The 15,831-nt window shown below is 53.4% G+C and overlaps 1 protein-coding gene across 1 annotated transcript; it reads right to left on the reverse strand.

The window, feature by feature from the left end:
* Nucleotides 1-10,597: 10,597 nt before the first annotated feature.
* Nucleotides 10,598-14,544, reverse strand: ACTL8 (actin like 8). The gene is made up of 2 exons (XM_015092934.4): nt 14,151-14,544; nt 10,598-11,831 (listed from the first exon to the last, which is right to left on the reverse strand). The coding sequence occupies exons 1-2, from the start codon at nt 14,496-14,498 to the stop codon at nt 11,082-11,084; spliced, it is 1,098 nt and encodes a 365-aa protein (XP_014948420.2). The 5' UTR covers nt 14,499-14,544; the 3' UTR covers nt 10,598-11,081.
* Between the last annotated feature and the right edge of the window lie 1,287 nt (nt 14,545-15,831).

The raw sequence follows: 15,831 nt of genomic DNA on the forward strand, positions 1-15,831 counted from the left end.
ACCCTGCCCACCCCTTATCGGATCCCGGGCGGCGGGGGCCAGGTCTGTCCTCTATGTCCTGGGCAGCACCAAGCACCCAGCGGGGCTTCAGTGGATGAACTGAGTGAATCTGTATCTTCAACCCCACCAGTGTTCTTGTGTTAAGCACCGTTTTCTTCCCGGAGGGAGCTGAAAATCGAGGGGTTGCACCCCTTCTGGGGGGTCAGAAGAAGCGGCCTGGATTTAGGCAAAGGATCCAGTGAATTCTGCCTTATTTAAGGAGAGTCTGGACCCACCTCTCTCACTGTGATTTTAGGGCCACTTTAAAACTCCAAAGAGCCCGAGAGTGGTTGTGTGTCAAGATCGTAACACCTTACTGGAAAAGTTCATCAAAAGGACAGGATGAAAGCAGCAGCTTGCCTGTAGCACGTGAGCTTTGGGGTGTGCTTTGTGACGTCTGTAACGGCTTGGCTGCTCTTAGAGTCGCTGATCCTGGCTTTTTGTTAAGATGAATAACTCGGGCAGGAAATTAACCCTTAATGAGCACCTACTATGTGCCAAGCACTGTGTTAAGCCACTTCAGAAACATTCTTCACTCTAACAGAGCCTAGAAAAGGACTCAGCACAAAGCACTCAGTGAATAAATAACTTAAAAGCCCACATCAGCCCGGTGAGGTGGGTGCCATCGTCCCCTCCCTTCAGTGGAGGCCACAGAACCTAAGCGGGGCCGTCCTCTGTCCCAGGGGCACAGCAGCCAAGTGGGGAACAGAGACGCAAGCCCAGGCCTGCCTGACTCCCACCAGAGCTCTAAGGAAAAGACAGCCACGGTTCCCTCTTTCTCAGCAGGGATTGGTTCTCCGGAGACCATGAGGAGGTGGGAAGTGAGAGGCCAGGGAGCTGTCCGGCATCCGCAGTGCTGAAAAAGTCCCTGGAGTCAAGTCCTGGCGTCTCAGTTGGTACAGGGCACATCTTGTTCTCAACCTGAATTCACCTCCTTCGCTTGCCTTGGAGATGACTCTCCCCAGGCCCCACGCTGGGGGCTGCCTCTCCAGTCATCATCCAGGATAAGCTGCTTATAATTGACAACAACTAGACCTCAGCCAGACTTGACGTACTCCTTTTCCTCTTTGGAACCAGTCTGTTGTTCCATGTCCAGTTCTGACTGTTGCTTCCTGACCTGCATACAGATTTCTCAAGAGGCAGGTTAGGTGGTCTGTATTCCCATCTCTTTCAGAACTTTCCAGTTTATTGTGATCCACACAGTCAAAGGCTTTGGCATAGTCAATAAAGCAGAAATAGATGTTTTTCTGGAACTCTCTCACATTTTCCTTGATCCAGCAGATGTTGGCAATTTGATCTCTGGTTCCTCTGCCTTTTCTAAAACCAGCTTGAACATCAGGGAGTTCACAGTTCATGTATTGCTGAAGCCTGGCTTGGAGAATTTTGAGCATCACTTTACTAGAGTGTGAGATAAGTGCAATTGTGTGGTAGTTTGAGCATTCTTTGGCATTGCCTTTCTTTGGGATTGGAATGAAAACTGACCTTTTCCAGTCCTGTGGCCACTGCTGAGTTTTCCAAATTTGCTGGCATATTGAGTGCAGCACTTTCACAGCATCATCTTTCAGGATTTGAAACAGCTCCACTGGAATTCCATCACCTCCACTAGCTTTGTTTGCAGTGATGCTTTCTAAGGCCCACTTGACTTCACATTCCAGGATGTCTGGCTCTAGGTGAGTGATCACACCACTGTGATTATCTGGGTCGTGAAGATCTTTTTTGTACAGTTCTTCTGTGTATTCTTGCCACCTCTTCTTAATATCTTCTGCTTCTGTTAGGCCCAGACCATTTCTGTCCTTTATCGAGCCCATCTTTACATGAAATGTTCCCTTGGTATCTCTGATTTTCTTGAAGAGATCTCTAGTCTTTCCCATTCTGTTCTTTTCCTCTATTTCTTTGCACTGATTGCTGAGGAAGGCTTTCTTATCTCTTCTTGCTATTCTTTGAATCTCTGCATTCAGATGCTTATATCTCTCCTTCTCTCCTTTGCTTTTCGCTTCTCTTCTTTTCACAGCTGTTTGTAAGGCCTCCCCAGACAGCCATTTTGCTTTTTGCATTTCTTTTCCATGGGGATGGTCTTGATCCCTGTCTCCTGTACAATGTCACGAACCTCCGTCCATAGTTCATCAGGCACTCTGTGTATCAGATCTAGGCCCTTAAATCTGTTTCTCACTTCCACTGTCTAATCATAAGGGATTTGATTTAGGTCCTACCTGAATGGTCTAGTGGTTTTCCCTACTTTCTTCAATTTGAGTCTGAATTTGGTAATAAGGCGTTCATGATCTGAGCCACAGTCAGCTCCTGGTCTTGTTTTTGTTGACTGTATAGAGCTTCTCCATCTTTGGTTGCTTATTTAACTTATATGCCGAGTTCATCATGAGAAACGCTGGACTGGAAGAAACACAAGCTGGAATCAAGATTGCTGGGAGAAATATCAATAACCTCCGATATGCAGATGACACCACCCTTATGCCAGAAAGTGAAGAGCTAAAAAGCCTCTCGATGAAAGTGAAAGAGGAGAGTGAAAAAGTTGGATTAAAGCTCAACATTCAGAAAATGAAGATCATGGCATCCGGTCCCATCACTCCATGGGAAATAGATGGAGAAAGAGTGGAAACAGTGTCAGACTTTATTTTGGGGGGGCTCCAAAATCACTGCAGATGGTGATTGCAGCCATGAAATTAAAAGACGCTTACTCCTTGGAAGAAAAGTTATGACCAACCTAGATACCATATTAAAAAGCAGAGACATTACTTTGCTGACTAAGGTCCGTCTAGTCAAGGCTATGGTTTTTCCAGTGGTCATGTATGGATGTGAGAGTCGGACTGTGAAGAAGGCTGAGCACCGAAGAATTGATGCTTTTGAACTGTGGTGTTGGAGAAGACTCTTGAGAGTCCCTTGGACTGCAAGGAGATCCAACCAGTCCATTCTGAAGATCAGCCCTGGGATTTCTTTTGGAAGGAATGATGCTAAAGCTGAAGCTCCAGTACTTGGACCACCTCATGCGAAGAGTTGACTCATTGGAAAAGACTCTGATGCTGGGAGGGGTTGGGGGCAGGAGGAGAAGGGGACGAAAGAGGATGAGATGGCTGGATGGCATCACAGACTCAATTGAGTCTGAGTGAACTCCGGGAGTTGGTGATGGACAGGGAGGCCTGGTGTGCTGCGATTCATGGGATCGCAAAGGGTTGGACACAACTGAGCAACTGAACTGAGACCTCAGCCAGATGATAGGAAGATGCTTTCTGGTCCCCTAAACCCACAAGCCCAGATACAGTCAATACCAAATTCCCATTCTGAAGCGTCCTGGACAAAGAAAGACAGCTCATCCTGGAGTCTGATGGAACGTACGGCTCCACCATCTGTAGTATTGCTCTGCTCAGGCCCCTCTGTGGGCCATTCTCCAGGCTCTTCCCAGTGCTCCAGCTCTTTAGGAGATGTCGTGACTCTGCCTCCAATCCAGACAGGCCTCCCCATCGCCCCCAGGATAAAGTCTTCGCTGCTTAGTGTGACACTCAACATCCTTCCAGAGCTGCCCCTACCGACCTCCCCCTTCATTTCGCCCCACTCCCTCGTGTGCTCTCTCTCCAGCCATCCTAAGTGTCCCATCTGTTTAATCCCACACTCTATTGGTGCTGTTCACTGTTCAGTTGCTCAGTCGTGTCCGACTCTTTGCGACCCCATAAACAGCAGCACACCAGGCCTCCCTGCCCTTCACCATCTCCCAGAGCTTGCTCAAGCTCATGTCCATTGAGTTGGTGATGCCATCCAACCCTCTCATCCTCTGTCATCCCCTTCTCCTCCTGCCTTCAATCTTTCCCAGCATCAGGGTCTTTTCCAATGAGTCAGTTCTTCTCATCAGGTGACCAAAGTATTGGCGTTTCAGCTTCAGCATCAGTCCTTCCAGTGAATATTCAGGGTGGATTTTCTTAAGGATTGACTGGTTTGATCTCCTTGCAGTCCAAGGGATTCTCAAGAGTCTTCTACACCACCACAGTACGAAGGTATCAATTCTTCAGCGCTCAGCCTTCTTTATGGTCCAACTCTCACATCCACACATGACTACTGGAGAAACCATAGCTTGGACTAGATGGACCTTGTCAGCAAAGTGATGTCACTGGTATTTAATACAGGTCTGTCATAGCTTTTCTTCCAAGGAGCAAGCATCTTTTAATTTCATGGCTGCAGTCACCATCCACATGGATTGTGGAGCTCAAGAAATCTGACCCTGTTTCCACATTTTCTCCATCCATTGCCATGAAGTGATGGGACCTGATGCCATGATCTTCATTTTTCGAAAGTTGAGTTTTCAGCTAGCTTTTTCCCTAGGTCAAAAGCAGCTATGCTATTGGTAGCAGGGACAGGCATTCCAAACAGGGGAGAGAGCTTGTGCCAACTCCTACTCCTCTGGTGAACGTCAAGCGCCACTGCCTGTCACCGCCCATAACCAGCTTCTCTCCGTCCCTGCGACACCTCTGTGTGTGGACTGTGAGCCTGGCCCAGCACTCAGTTGCCCTTTGATGCCTTTCCCTGGAAAGTAAAGTAGCATCTTTAGGTTTTGCATCTCCTACCTGCACGCGACCAAGTGAAAATGAACAGGAAAGCCGGGGTCTTTTTGCCTCAGGACTTGTTCAGTATGGGGTGGTGAACACAGATACAGCAATAGCTGACTTTGTGTGTCTGGCACCTTCTAAGTGTTTTACATGCGTTAACTCATCAAAACCATCTGGTAATCAGCAACACCACGCTGAGGCAGATGTCTTCATTGGGCCAGTTTTTCAGATGGGAAAACTGAGGCACAGCAGGTTGAGTAACTTCCTTCAAGGCAACAGAGCTAGAGAGCAACACAGCAACGTTAGTCCAGACAGCCCGGCGTCAGAGTCTGACCCCTTATCCGTTTCACCATCTACCTCTCTAGGGAGAGGGGACCTAGAGGTGGGAGAGACACTGGACGTCTCTTCTCAGGCCAGGAAGGTGTGTGCATATGTGCTAAGTCACTCCAGTCCGGTCTGACTCTTTGCAACCCATGGACTGTAGCCTGCCAGGCTCCTCTGTGCATGGGATTCTCCAGGCAAGAATGCTGGAGTGGGTTGCCATTTCCTCCTCCAGGGAATCTTCCCGCCCCAAGGATTGAACTCGGGTCTCCTGCATTGTAGGCAGATTCTTCACCATCTGAGCCACCAGGAAGGTACTCAGTATTAACACTGTTTTCTGTATCAACAGAACCTGAAGCTTCTATCGGGGTTATCTCAGGAAACTTGGGCATCCAAATCCCACCCAAACCCAAGTACAAGGGTGCCAAGCCCCAACAGAAGTTGGCAATGCAAACTGGCACGACCGAACCCTCACAGCTGTGAACGGCCCCCCTGGGGGCTCTTCCCTTTGTCCCCTCTGCCAGCCCCACCCAGCCCCTTCCCCAGTTGCCAAGACCCTGCCTCCCACTTCCCTGCACCTGGCTGCCCTGGCAGGCAGCCCCAGATCCCTCGTGAAGGATAAGCTTCCCCCAGCTCTGAGCAGCTACCAGACCATGCCCAAGCCGGCAGGCATCTCCTGGGCACCATTCACTGCCCTACCAGGCCTGGCCTGCCAGCAGTTCCATGTTAGGTTGATGGCCCTGCACAGCCCCACAGAGGTGCTATTTTTAATTTAATTGGAGAGTTGGAGGAGAGAGATGGTACCCAGCAAGGGAGTTTTAAAAGCTTTCGGGGTGGGGGGAGGGGAGAGAAAGCAAAGAAAAGTTTGTAATTATACACCAGGCAGCCAGATTTGATGCTTGAACAGAAAGGTTAAATGTTACATTCAGAATAAAGTGAGAAAAAGAGTTCTGATGACAGCTGCCCAGAGCTACACAAGGAATAAAAAATACCCCTTGCCCAGCTCTTCTCCAGCAACCTCTTTTCTCTTATACTCATTTCTGTGTTTTCCCCCTTCTGCCAAGAGTACACAAATAAACCGGTTTGGAGCACAAAGATTATTACTTGCTATGTCAACACCTTGATTTCAATTCAAAAGCATCTTTCACTCAAGCCTGGAAAAAATCACACATCTTCATCTCTCAGGTCAAGGGATCCAACAAAGCCCAGAAAATTGGGAAGGTAGTCTGAAACTGTGGGTAACGACGTGGGCCCTAGTATGGATCGACGCAGCTTCAAATCCCTCTTCTGCCGAGGGGCACGTGCTGAAGTTGGTGAAATCGGCTGGAGGACACGTTCCTATAGAGATAAATGGCACACTCTTTTCAACCTACCTTTTCCTGTAGGAACTGTGGGTGTGATACCAGGAGCTGCTGCAGCTATTTTGTGATTACAAGGCAACAGCCTCTAAGTGGAAGAGTCCTTGACTATACAGATATACCACTGTTCCACTGAACTGCCTACTTGCTACCTGAGCACCCAAAAAAAAAAAAAACCCAATATGTTTTAGCCACTTTTAGTCTCGTTTTCCTTCAGGAATGCTGAATCTACTCCTAACTGGCAATTCACTACTAGCTTGGGCACGTGTGTGAACTCGAGCAGGTGCTTAGTATCTCTGACGTTCAGTGGGGTCAAATATCACTTATTTCATTCAGAGTGTGTATGCAAGGATTAAACACAATCGCCCTTGTCAAGCGCTCACCACAATGCCTGACAAGGCACTGTGGCTGCTGCTGCTATTAATACTCCTGATTAATGAGAGAAATGTCCACTTACAAAAGTAATATGTTTCAATGCACTTTCTCATTTTCAATGTGACTTCTCACCCTTTGTTTTGGTTCATCCTCAACCCCAAGCCTTGGAGAGGAGGACCTTTTACTCCCCCTGTTCACCTGGTTGACTCAGAGAAGATGCAGAAACCCAGGACAGCTTCATTACTAGCAGGGCCAGCCTGTTACCCAAGTCTGACTCCCAAGTCCACAGGGTATTTGAGGCCCCACTGCTGCCTCTGGGAGCCACTCATGGCTAACGTTCAGGGCTAAGAATGTGGATGAGAGAATGCGGTTCATGTGCCAAAGATGAGGTGAGTCTGACTCTGGTCTCCAAATTCCTCCCCCTATTCCTGGAACTCTTGAAGAGTCCTTGGACAGCAAAGAGATCGAACTAGTCAATCCTAAAGGAAATCAACCCTGAATACTCATTGGAAGGACTAATGCTGAAGCTGAAGCTCCAATACTTTGGCAGCCTGATTCACTGAACACATTGGAAAAGACCCTGATGCTGGGAAAGATTGAAGGCGGGAGAAGGGGATGACAGAGGATGAGATGGTTGGATGGCATCACCGACTCAGTGGACATGAGTTTGAGCAAGCTCCTGGAGATAATGAAAGACAGGGAAGCCTGATGCGCTGCAGTCCGTGGGGTCACCAAGAGGTGAACATGACTGAGTGACTGAACAACAAATTCCTGGAACATCAGGTTCCCTGGCTGTCCACCCACTATACCTTTGGTTCCCTAATGTTAAGAGGCAGATGGGAACGAAGCATTTGAGAACCAAAGTCTCCCTCCAGAAGCAGCCATACAACAGAGTGGCTAAGAGCCAGGCCTGAGTTGAGCCCCACTTCTGCTGTTTACAAGGGGGAATATTGCTTTTTGTTGCTGCTTTTCAGGCGCTCAGTCATGTCCAACTCTTTGCATCCCCACGGACTGCAGCACGCCAGGCTTCCCTGTCCTTCACCATCTCCCGGAGTTCGCTCAAGCTCATGTCCACTGAGTCAGTGATGCCATCCAACCATCTCATCTTCTGTCATCCCCTTCTCCTCCTGCCTTCAATCTTAAACAAACAGTAAGCTAGAACTCCTTTCTCTGTATTATTGGAATAAGCAAAAAGCTGCTGTAACCATCCCCAGATCTCGGTGGCTGAACAGCGCGGGTTCCTCCTCATGCCCCGGTGCCGTGCAGGCTGGTGGGCTTGGCGTGGAGACTCTCGTCACTCGTTTAGCCTCTGTCCTCCTGCAGCTCTTCCCCTCCCCCATCAGACCCACTGCATCCCGAGGGCTCAAAGAGCAATTTTAAGGACCAGGCACACACCGGACTGGCCAGAACCTACGTGTGGTCACGTGGTCCTAAGTGCAAGGATGCCTGGTAGTGTGACCTCACAGCATGCTGAGGGAGGGGGCAGTCACCCATAGTCCCCAGAAACCTCCAGCTCCGTCCACCCCATTGAAAACAGGCATCCTGCCACACTCCAGATCACGTGACCTCATAATGTTTAATTCGCCTCATTCATCAGATCCTGAAATAGATTTCCCGACAGACACACCTCATTCTCCTGCGCTTCACTTCAGAATGCTGCACCAATAACTGCTTTTTTATTTTTTTAAACAAACCGAAGGTTTGTGGCAACCCTGCCTTGAGCAAGTCTAGGGTGGCCATTTTCCCGACAGTGTTTGCTCACTTGGGCCACAGCCTGGCGATTCTCACAGCCTTCCAGGCTTTTTCATCATTTTATCATTGTATTTGTAACGGTGATGTGTGGCCAGTGATCTCTGCTGTTACTAGTAGAGCGTGGCGAGGGCTCAGGGACGAGCACGTTCCAGCAACAAAGCGTGTTTTCTCGGCTGTGTCCGTTCTCAGCTGCGGCACGTGGCACCTTCCCGCGTCGGGCGGCTCTTCTGTGGCAGCGTGCAGGCTCAGGAGGCGTGCCACGTGGCACCTTCCCGCGTCAGGCGGATCGTCTGTGGCAGCGTGCAGGCTCAGGAGGCATGCCACGTGGCACCTTCCTGTGTCGGGTGGCTCCTCTGTGGCAGCATGCAGGCTCAGGAGGCATGCCACGTGGCACCTTCCTGTGTCGGGTGGATCTTCTGTGGCAGCGTGCAGGCTCAGGAGGCATGCCACGTGGCACCTTCCTGTGTCGGGTGGCTCCTCTGTGGCAGCATGCAGGCTCAGGAGGCATGCCACGTGGCACCTTCCTGTGTCGGGTGGCTCCTCTGTGGCAGCATGCAGGCTCAGGAGGCGTGCCACGTGGCACCTTCCTGTGTTGGGCAGATCTTCTGTGGCAGTGTGCAGGCTCAGGAGGCGTGCCATGTGGCACCTTCCTGTGTCAGGCGGATTGTCCGTGGCAGCGTGCAGGCTCAGGAGGCGTGCCACGTGGCACCTTCCCGTGTCGGGTGGCTCTTCTGTGGCAGCATGCAGGCTCAGGAGGCGTGCCACGTGGCACCTTCCAGTGTCAGGCAGATCGTCTGTGGCAGCGTGCAGGCTCAGGAGGCGTGCCACATGGCACCTTCCCGTGTCAGGCGGATCGTCCGTTGCAGTGTGCAGGCTCAGGAGGCGTGCCACGTGGCACCTTCCCGTGTCGGGCGGATCGTCTGTGGCAGCGTGCAGGCTCAGGAGGCGTGCCACGTGGCACCTTCCCGTGTCGGGCGGATCGTCTGTGGCAGCGTGCAGGCTCAGGAGGCGTGCCACGTGGCACCTTCCCGTGTCGGGCGGATCGTCTGTGGCAGCGTGCAGGCTCAGGAGGCGTGCCACGTGGCACCTTCCCGTGTCAGGCGGATCGTCCGTTGCAGTGTTCAGGCTCAGGAGGCGTGCCACGTGGCACCTTCCCGTGTCGGGCGGATCGTCTGTGGCAGTGTGCAGGCTCAGGAGGCGTGCCACGTGGTACCTTCCTGTGTCGGGCGGATCGTCTGTTGCAGTGTGCAGGCTCAGGAGGCATTCTACGGTGCTCTCTAGCCATGGCGTGTGGGCTTAGCAGCCCCGAGGAACGTGGGATCTTACTTTCCTGACCGGGGATCAAACCCATTTCCCCTGCATCGTAAGGTGGACGGACTCTCACCACTGGACCACTAGGGAAGTCCCAGCAACAGAGCGTTTTTAAACTGCGGCTGTGACGACGCTGCCCTGAGCAGCCTGCAGTGTGACCACGACTTGTACGCCCACTGCTGCTGCTGCTGCGTCGCTCAGCCGCGTCCGCCTCTGCAGCCTCACAGACTGCAGCCCACCAGGCTCCTCCGTCCATGGGGTTCTCCAGGCAAGAATGCTGGAGTGGGTTGCCAGGACCTTCTCCAGGGAACCTTCCCGACCCAGGGACTGAACTCGGGTCTCCTCTATTGCTGGTAGATTCTTTGCCATCTGAGCCACCAGAGGAGGCCTTTTATAAGCAGTGGGAAACCAAAACATTCAGAGGGCTGTGCCGCGACATTCGCTTTCTCAGAGCGAGCTGGAAGCAAGCCCTCAGCACCCCAGGCCTGCCTGTACCCGTCACGTGTGCCCCCGCAGAAGACGCCAACCTCCTGGAACCAGAAACCTCACGCGTCTTTTCTCCATGAAGCCCACAGCGCCCAGCAGAATACCAGACACATGGTAGGCTCCCCAGCGCTGACTGAACAGACATTAGACTAACAGGAACAGCGCTCTGCGGACCACCAGACATCCGGAAGGAGGCAGGAGGACGCGGCCGTCAGAGAAGGATGCGCCAGGCCCTCAGCCACTGGTCTCTGGGGGAACCACCGCTCACAGGTCCCTGAAGCCCCCACGGGCGGCTTGGGCCCCACCCCGGCACTCACGTGCTCACACTCCCTGCGTCCCCCGAAAGGGACTGCCCACCCTACCCCATCCATGACCACAGAAGGCAGCACTTCCAAACAAGTTATTTATTCGCATACGGAAAACAAGACCTCGGCCAGGGGCCCAAGGGCAGGAAGGGCGCGCCAGGCTTCCTGCACCAACCCCCACTCACCTGCAAGGAGTGGGGAGGTCTACAGACTTCAACTCTCCCATCCCCACCCACCCTATCCCCTACTCAAAAATAATTCTCCCTTGCCCCCGTTAAAACCTACTCCATCAAAAGAATGGGACCGCCCAAGAGAAACGCCAGGAAAAAGCAAGCAACTGTTAAGCGTGGAGATGGCAGCTGGCCGCTCGATCCCAGTGACAGACTAGCCCCTCGAAGGGTTACCCTGTCCTCCCACGGGGTGAACCCCAGTCTTGAAACAAGATAAAACCCTAGAGCCTAAAACAGTCTCCCATGACCTTTGAATTCCAAAGCCAGCTATCCCCACCCCGGCCCAGCCTCCCGCTGGGATGAGCCCCCCATGGCCTTCTGAGGGGAGCTGGGCCGCAGCAGCAGACCAGCTGGCTACATCCTGAAGCTCTCGTCATACTCCTGCTTTGTCAGCCACTCGGACTTGTACGTCGACAGGTGAGCCACCACGGACGCTCCCAGCCAGACGCTAAAGTGCCTGCTGGAGCCCGCAAACACGGAAGCCTTGGTGGGGGCGAAATGGCTGTCGAGCAGCTGGTAGAGACGCGTGGTGAAGCCAGGGTAGAGGGTGTTGCCCCCGCAGGGCACCACGTGGGAGGCGAGCAGCGGGCACAGGCTGGCCTCGCAGGCCTCGATGGACTCCATGGTGGCCTGGGAGAGGCTGGGCCCCTGCAGGTCGAACACCTGGGGGCTGAAGAACATCTCGGGGGCCAGCCGCTGCAGGGGGGTCAGCTCCACGGCGGTGCCGTCTGGCAGGTGGTAGCTGTTGCTCTCGTCGGCGCCGCTCGGCAGGCCCTGATAGAAGTCCAGCTCCTCCCCCAGGTTCTGCGGCACGTAGCATTTATGCATCTGGGTGCTGGCCACGGTGTCCAGCTGGAACAGGTTGTGGCGATTGTAATCTTCCTTGAAGAGGCTCTTGAAGAGATAGGCCGAGAGGTCCTGGCCCGCGAACTCCAGCGTCTTTGTCCCGGGCCGCAGCGGGCGGCCCAGGTGGAAGGGCTGCACGCGGGTCAGGCCACAGCCTGAGTCCACCACCACGCCCGTCAGCAGGCCGGACGAGTACAGCGACATCTCCAGCTGGTCGGCCAGAAGCACAGACGGCACATCCAGCAACTCGAACATGATCTGCAGGAGGGGAGCAGACAGAACTCAGCGCGCCCCCCAGGGCAGTGCCAGCAGAGTGCTCACCCTGGGGGGACTCGGGAAGGGTCCTGGAGGGTCAGAAAAAGCCAGGCTGGCCCTTGGGAGCTGCTTGACGATGGCCTTTCAGAAGACCGTTCTGGCGGAGGGGCAGGGAGAGCCTCAGCATGTGCGCGCAGGCGCTGAGACGCCTGGCTGTGTGAGCAGCCCGGCGCAAGTGGGGCAGGTCCAGCGCGGGAGCTGCAGCCGGAGCTATTTGTTTCCCAATTTTTAAACTTTTGGCCGTGCCGGGTCTCTGCCGCACAGGCTTGTCTCTAGCTGTGGAGATCGGGCTACGCGCCAGCTGCAGGGCGCCTCTCACTGTGGCGGCCTCTCTGCTTGTGGGGCACGGGCTCTCGGGGGCTCGGGCTCAGTGGTTGCGGCTCCCGGGCTCCAGAGCAGAGGCTCAGTCGCTGCGGGTCACGGGCCTGGCTGCTCCGCAACACATGGGGCCTTCCTGGCCCAGAGATGGAACCTGTGTCTCCTGCACTGGCAGGCGGATTCTTCACCACCGAGCCAGCAGGGAGGCCCCTGAACCATTTTTTCATAAGACGGAAGTGATGAGAGAAGAAAGCCATGCTGCACACAGACCACTGCCTCCTGAAAGGAGGGGCAGCAGGAAGGGAAGGCGGGGGGCGGGGGGCAAGGGAGACACGCTAACCTCCTGACACGTGAAGTCCGTTTTTTAAGATAAACACTTTCCAAACACCAAGACAAAGCTGGAATTCTGATCTTTAGAGCTTGGCAAGTCCCCCGGCTGATTTTTCCTCTGCCTGTCACCCCCACAGTCTTTACAGAGCACCCCACCCCCTCCTCCCCAACCGCCCAGCCCAGGCTGCATCCCCAGGGCTCTGACACCACAGATGCAGAAAGGCTCCAACGGCCCAGCTCTGTAGCCCCTGTAACCTCTGGCCACCGAGCCGCCTTTGCAGGCCTGCAGGCCCACCTTCTCCCCTCAGTGGGAGGGAGCTCCGTCCATTCCTATGTTCAGAATATTGCCCCTTTACCATCCACTCCCCATACAGAAGCCAAGGTCCTCTTTTTCAAAAAAAAAATCAAATGCAAACCCCACACTCCACTTAAAGCTCTCCAGGAGCTCCATATTCACTCAGAGCAGAGGCTGGCAAACATTTTCTATAAATGGTTCAGGGTGTCAGATGTAACAAATAAAAATACAAGATACCCAATTAAATCTGAATTTCAGATGGACAACAAATAATGCTTCACTATGTCCTAGGACTTCCCTGGCGGCTCAGACGGTAAAGCGTCTGCCTACAACATAGGAGACTTGGGTTCGATCCAGGTCAGGGTCAGGAAGATCCTCTGGAGAAGGCAATGGCAGCCCACTCCAGTACTCTTGCCTGGAAAATCCCATGGACGGAGGAGCCTGGTAGGGTGCGGTTCATGGGGTCGCAAAGACCTGGACGTAACTGAGCGACTTCACTTTGCTTCACTGTTTATCCTATGCAGTGTTTGATACACTGAAATATTATTTGCTGTGATGGGAAATTCCAATCTACCGTGTATTTTATCTAGCAGACCCACAACGGTAAGTACTCTTCGGGCTTTACGAGCCACAGTCTCTTTCCAACTACTCAGTTCTGGGCTGCAGGGTGAAAGCAGCCGTTTAGGTGATGTGTAAATGAGCGGGCGTGGGTACGTTTCAATAAATCTTTATTTATAAAGACAGATGGTAAGCCACACTTGACCAACTGGCTATAGTTTGCTAACCTTCGGTTCAGAATAAAATCCAACCACGTCCCACAGCCTACCAGACCTATGAGATCCAGCCCCTGGCTCCCTGTTATCACCCTCCCTAGTTTGCTGGGCTCCAGCCTCCCAGAGAAGGCCTCCCTGATCACCATCTTCCAAGGGGCTCCCCTTCTTTCCCTCAGTCAGTTTCACCCCATTGCATTTTGGTTTTAGAACTGATTACTACCTGGAATTTTGTTAACTTCCTCACCATCAAGCATTCCTCCAGCACATAAGCTCTTTGAAGACCAGAAGGTTCTCTGTGAACATTTAGGGAGCCCGTGAGCGCCCGGAGCCCCTCCGCACAGCAGCCTGTTCACAGCGCGCTGGCCTGCTGCCTCCTGCCCCGGGGGCCTCTGTGAGCCCCCCTTGCCTAACGTGAGTGCTGGGCACACACGGGGCAGTCAGTATTCACAGGGTGAATGCCTCAGAGGGCGGAGCTCCCGCACCCACGCGGGTCTGAACACAGTGTCAGGCCCGCTCCCTGGATGGGCAGCCCAGAGAAGCCCTTACCTCCAGGGTCTTCTGACGGTCCACGGGCTCCTTGACGGGGCTCTCTGTGACGATCACAGGGAAGTCCCCATGCTCCAGCCGGTGCTTCTCCAGGATAAACGACCAGATGTGCTCCACACCCTCCCAGTTGATGACGCGGCCCCGCTGCACGGGGTAGCTGAAGGTGTCGGGTCGGCAAATGTCAATGCCAAGACTCACGCGCCGCCGAGCGTAGCTGGGGCCCGGGTTCTCCCGGCAGGGGATGTAGTTCACGACACTGGGCAAGACCAGCTGCGGCTCATTCCAGCCCGACAAGCCAGCCTTCAGAAAGGCAGAGCCGTGGTCGATGATGATGGTTCTCGCAGACATGGTGGAGGCGGGGGAGGTCTGCCCACGGGCTCCGCAGGCGAGTCTGGCCACCTGTGGAGGCAGAGGACGGGGCGATTATGAGCCACTCTAGGCCGCCACTGGCTTCTCCACCCCACAGTCAAACCTCAGGCTCCCCTGAATTCATCTGCTCCCCTTTCCGGGCCTTTGAGCAAGCTGCAACCTGCACCCAAACCCCCCTTCCATAAAGGCCACCTCCCAGGCCCCACCTGGACGTCCAGCCGACCCACTTGCCCCCGCTTCCCAACCTTCTCCTCTTGCACTCGCCACACCTGTCCACACCAACTGGGCATTTCTGCTCCCAGAGGCCCTCTCACAGCCTGCAGACTCCTAAGAAGCTTGTCACACAGGGTGGGCTTGGCGGACTTTGGCTGCCTGACTGAGGACACGTGGAAGACGAAGCTTCAGCTGCAGGGGCCGCCGCCCTCGATAACAGTGAGACCACAGGAGCAGCGAGAGGAACAGCGAGGACGATGACGACCGCGGCAACCGCCTCTGCAGCGGACGCTCTCCTGCCTACCTAGCGCTGCGAGGCTGAGCTTCAGGTTGGGTGAGGCAAGACAGTCATGTGTGTCCATCAGAAATGATCAAATATCAACAATTTCAGAGCTTGACCCAACAAACGGTCCCCTTTCGTTTTCACCACCGTCTATACCATTTCACTTTCACCACAGTCTATTTGGCAAGTACCATCATGATACTCATTGACAGGTACGGAAGCTGAGGCATACGGAGATTAAAACCAGGGCCACACAACCAATAAAACCAGGGCTGAGACTTAAACCCAAACCAAAATCCAGAGAACACGGCGAGCATCAGGCCAGGCCGCTGAGAAGACACAGGGTTGGAGTATGTGCTGAGCATCTAACAGACTATATACAAGAGGCTGTGAGTGAGGCAGCTAACCAGGATTGCGGTCGGTGTCCGCATCTGTAGAGTGAGGGCAATTAAGAAAAACACACATGTGCTGAGGAGGTAGGCGTGGCCACCAGCCGATTTTCAGACTTGACTATAAAAATAAACTAGCCAAGACTATGCGGTATTGGTGAGAGGATAATCACAGAGACCTAAAGGACAGGGCGGAGAGCCCAGAGGTGAATCCACACAGAAAATGTCACCTGACCTTCGACAAGGTGCAGAAACAATGACATAAGCAGAGAGTCTTTACAGTAAACGGCGGGAACAGCCGCAGATCCCCATGCAGAAAAATCTCGACTCCACATCTCATATTGTGTCCAAAATTAACTCAAAATAGATCATAAACCTAAATATCAGACCTAAAACCATACAAGTTTTGAAAGAAAACACAGCAGAA

The sequence above is a fragment of the Ovis aries genome, chromosome 2 (genome assembly GCF_016772045.2).
Source record: "Ovis aries strain OAR_USU_Benz2616 breed Rambouillet chromosome 2, ARS-UI_Ramb_v3.0, whole genome shotgun sequence".
Taxonomy (NCBI): domain Eukaryota; kingdom Metazoa; phylum Chordata; class Mammalia; order Artiodactyla; family Bovidae; genus Ovis; species Ovis aries.

Excerpts from the sequence above, each read along its gene's own strand:
- ACTL8 (XM_015092934.4), bottom strand. The coding sequence starts at position 14,498 with ATGTCTGCGAGAACCATCATCATCGACCACGGCTCTGCCTTTCTGAAG. Across the intron at positions 11,832-14,150 it reads ACCGTCAGAAGACCCTGGAG|ATCATGTTCGAGTTGCTGGA; the intron begins GTAAGGGCTTCT and ends CCCCTCCTGCAG.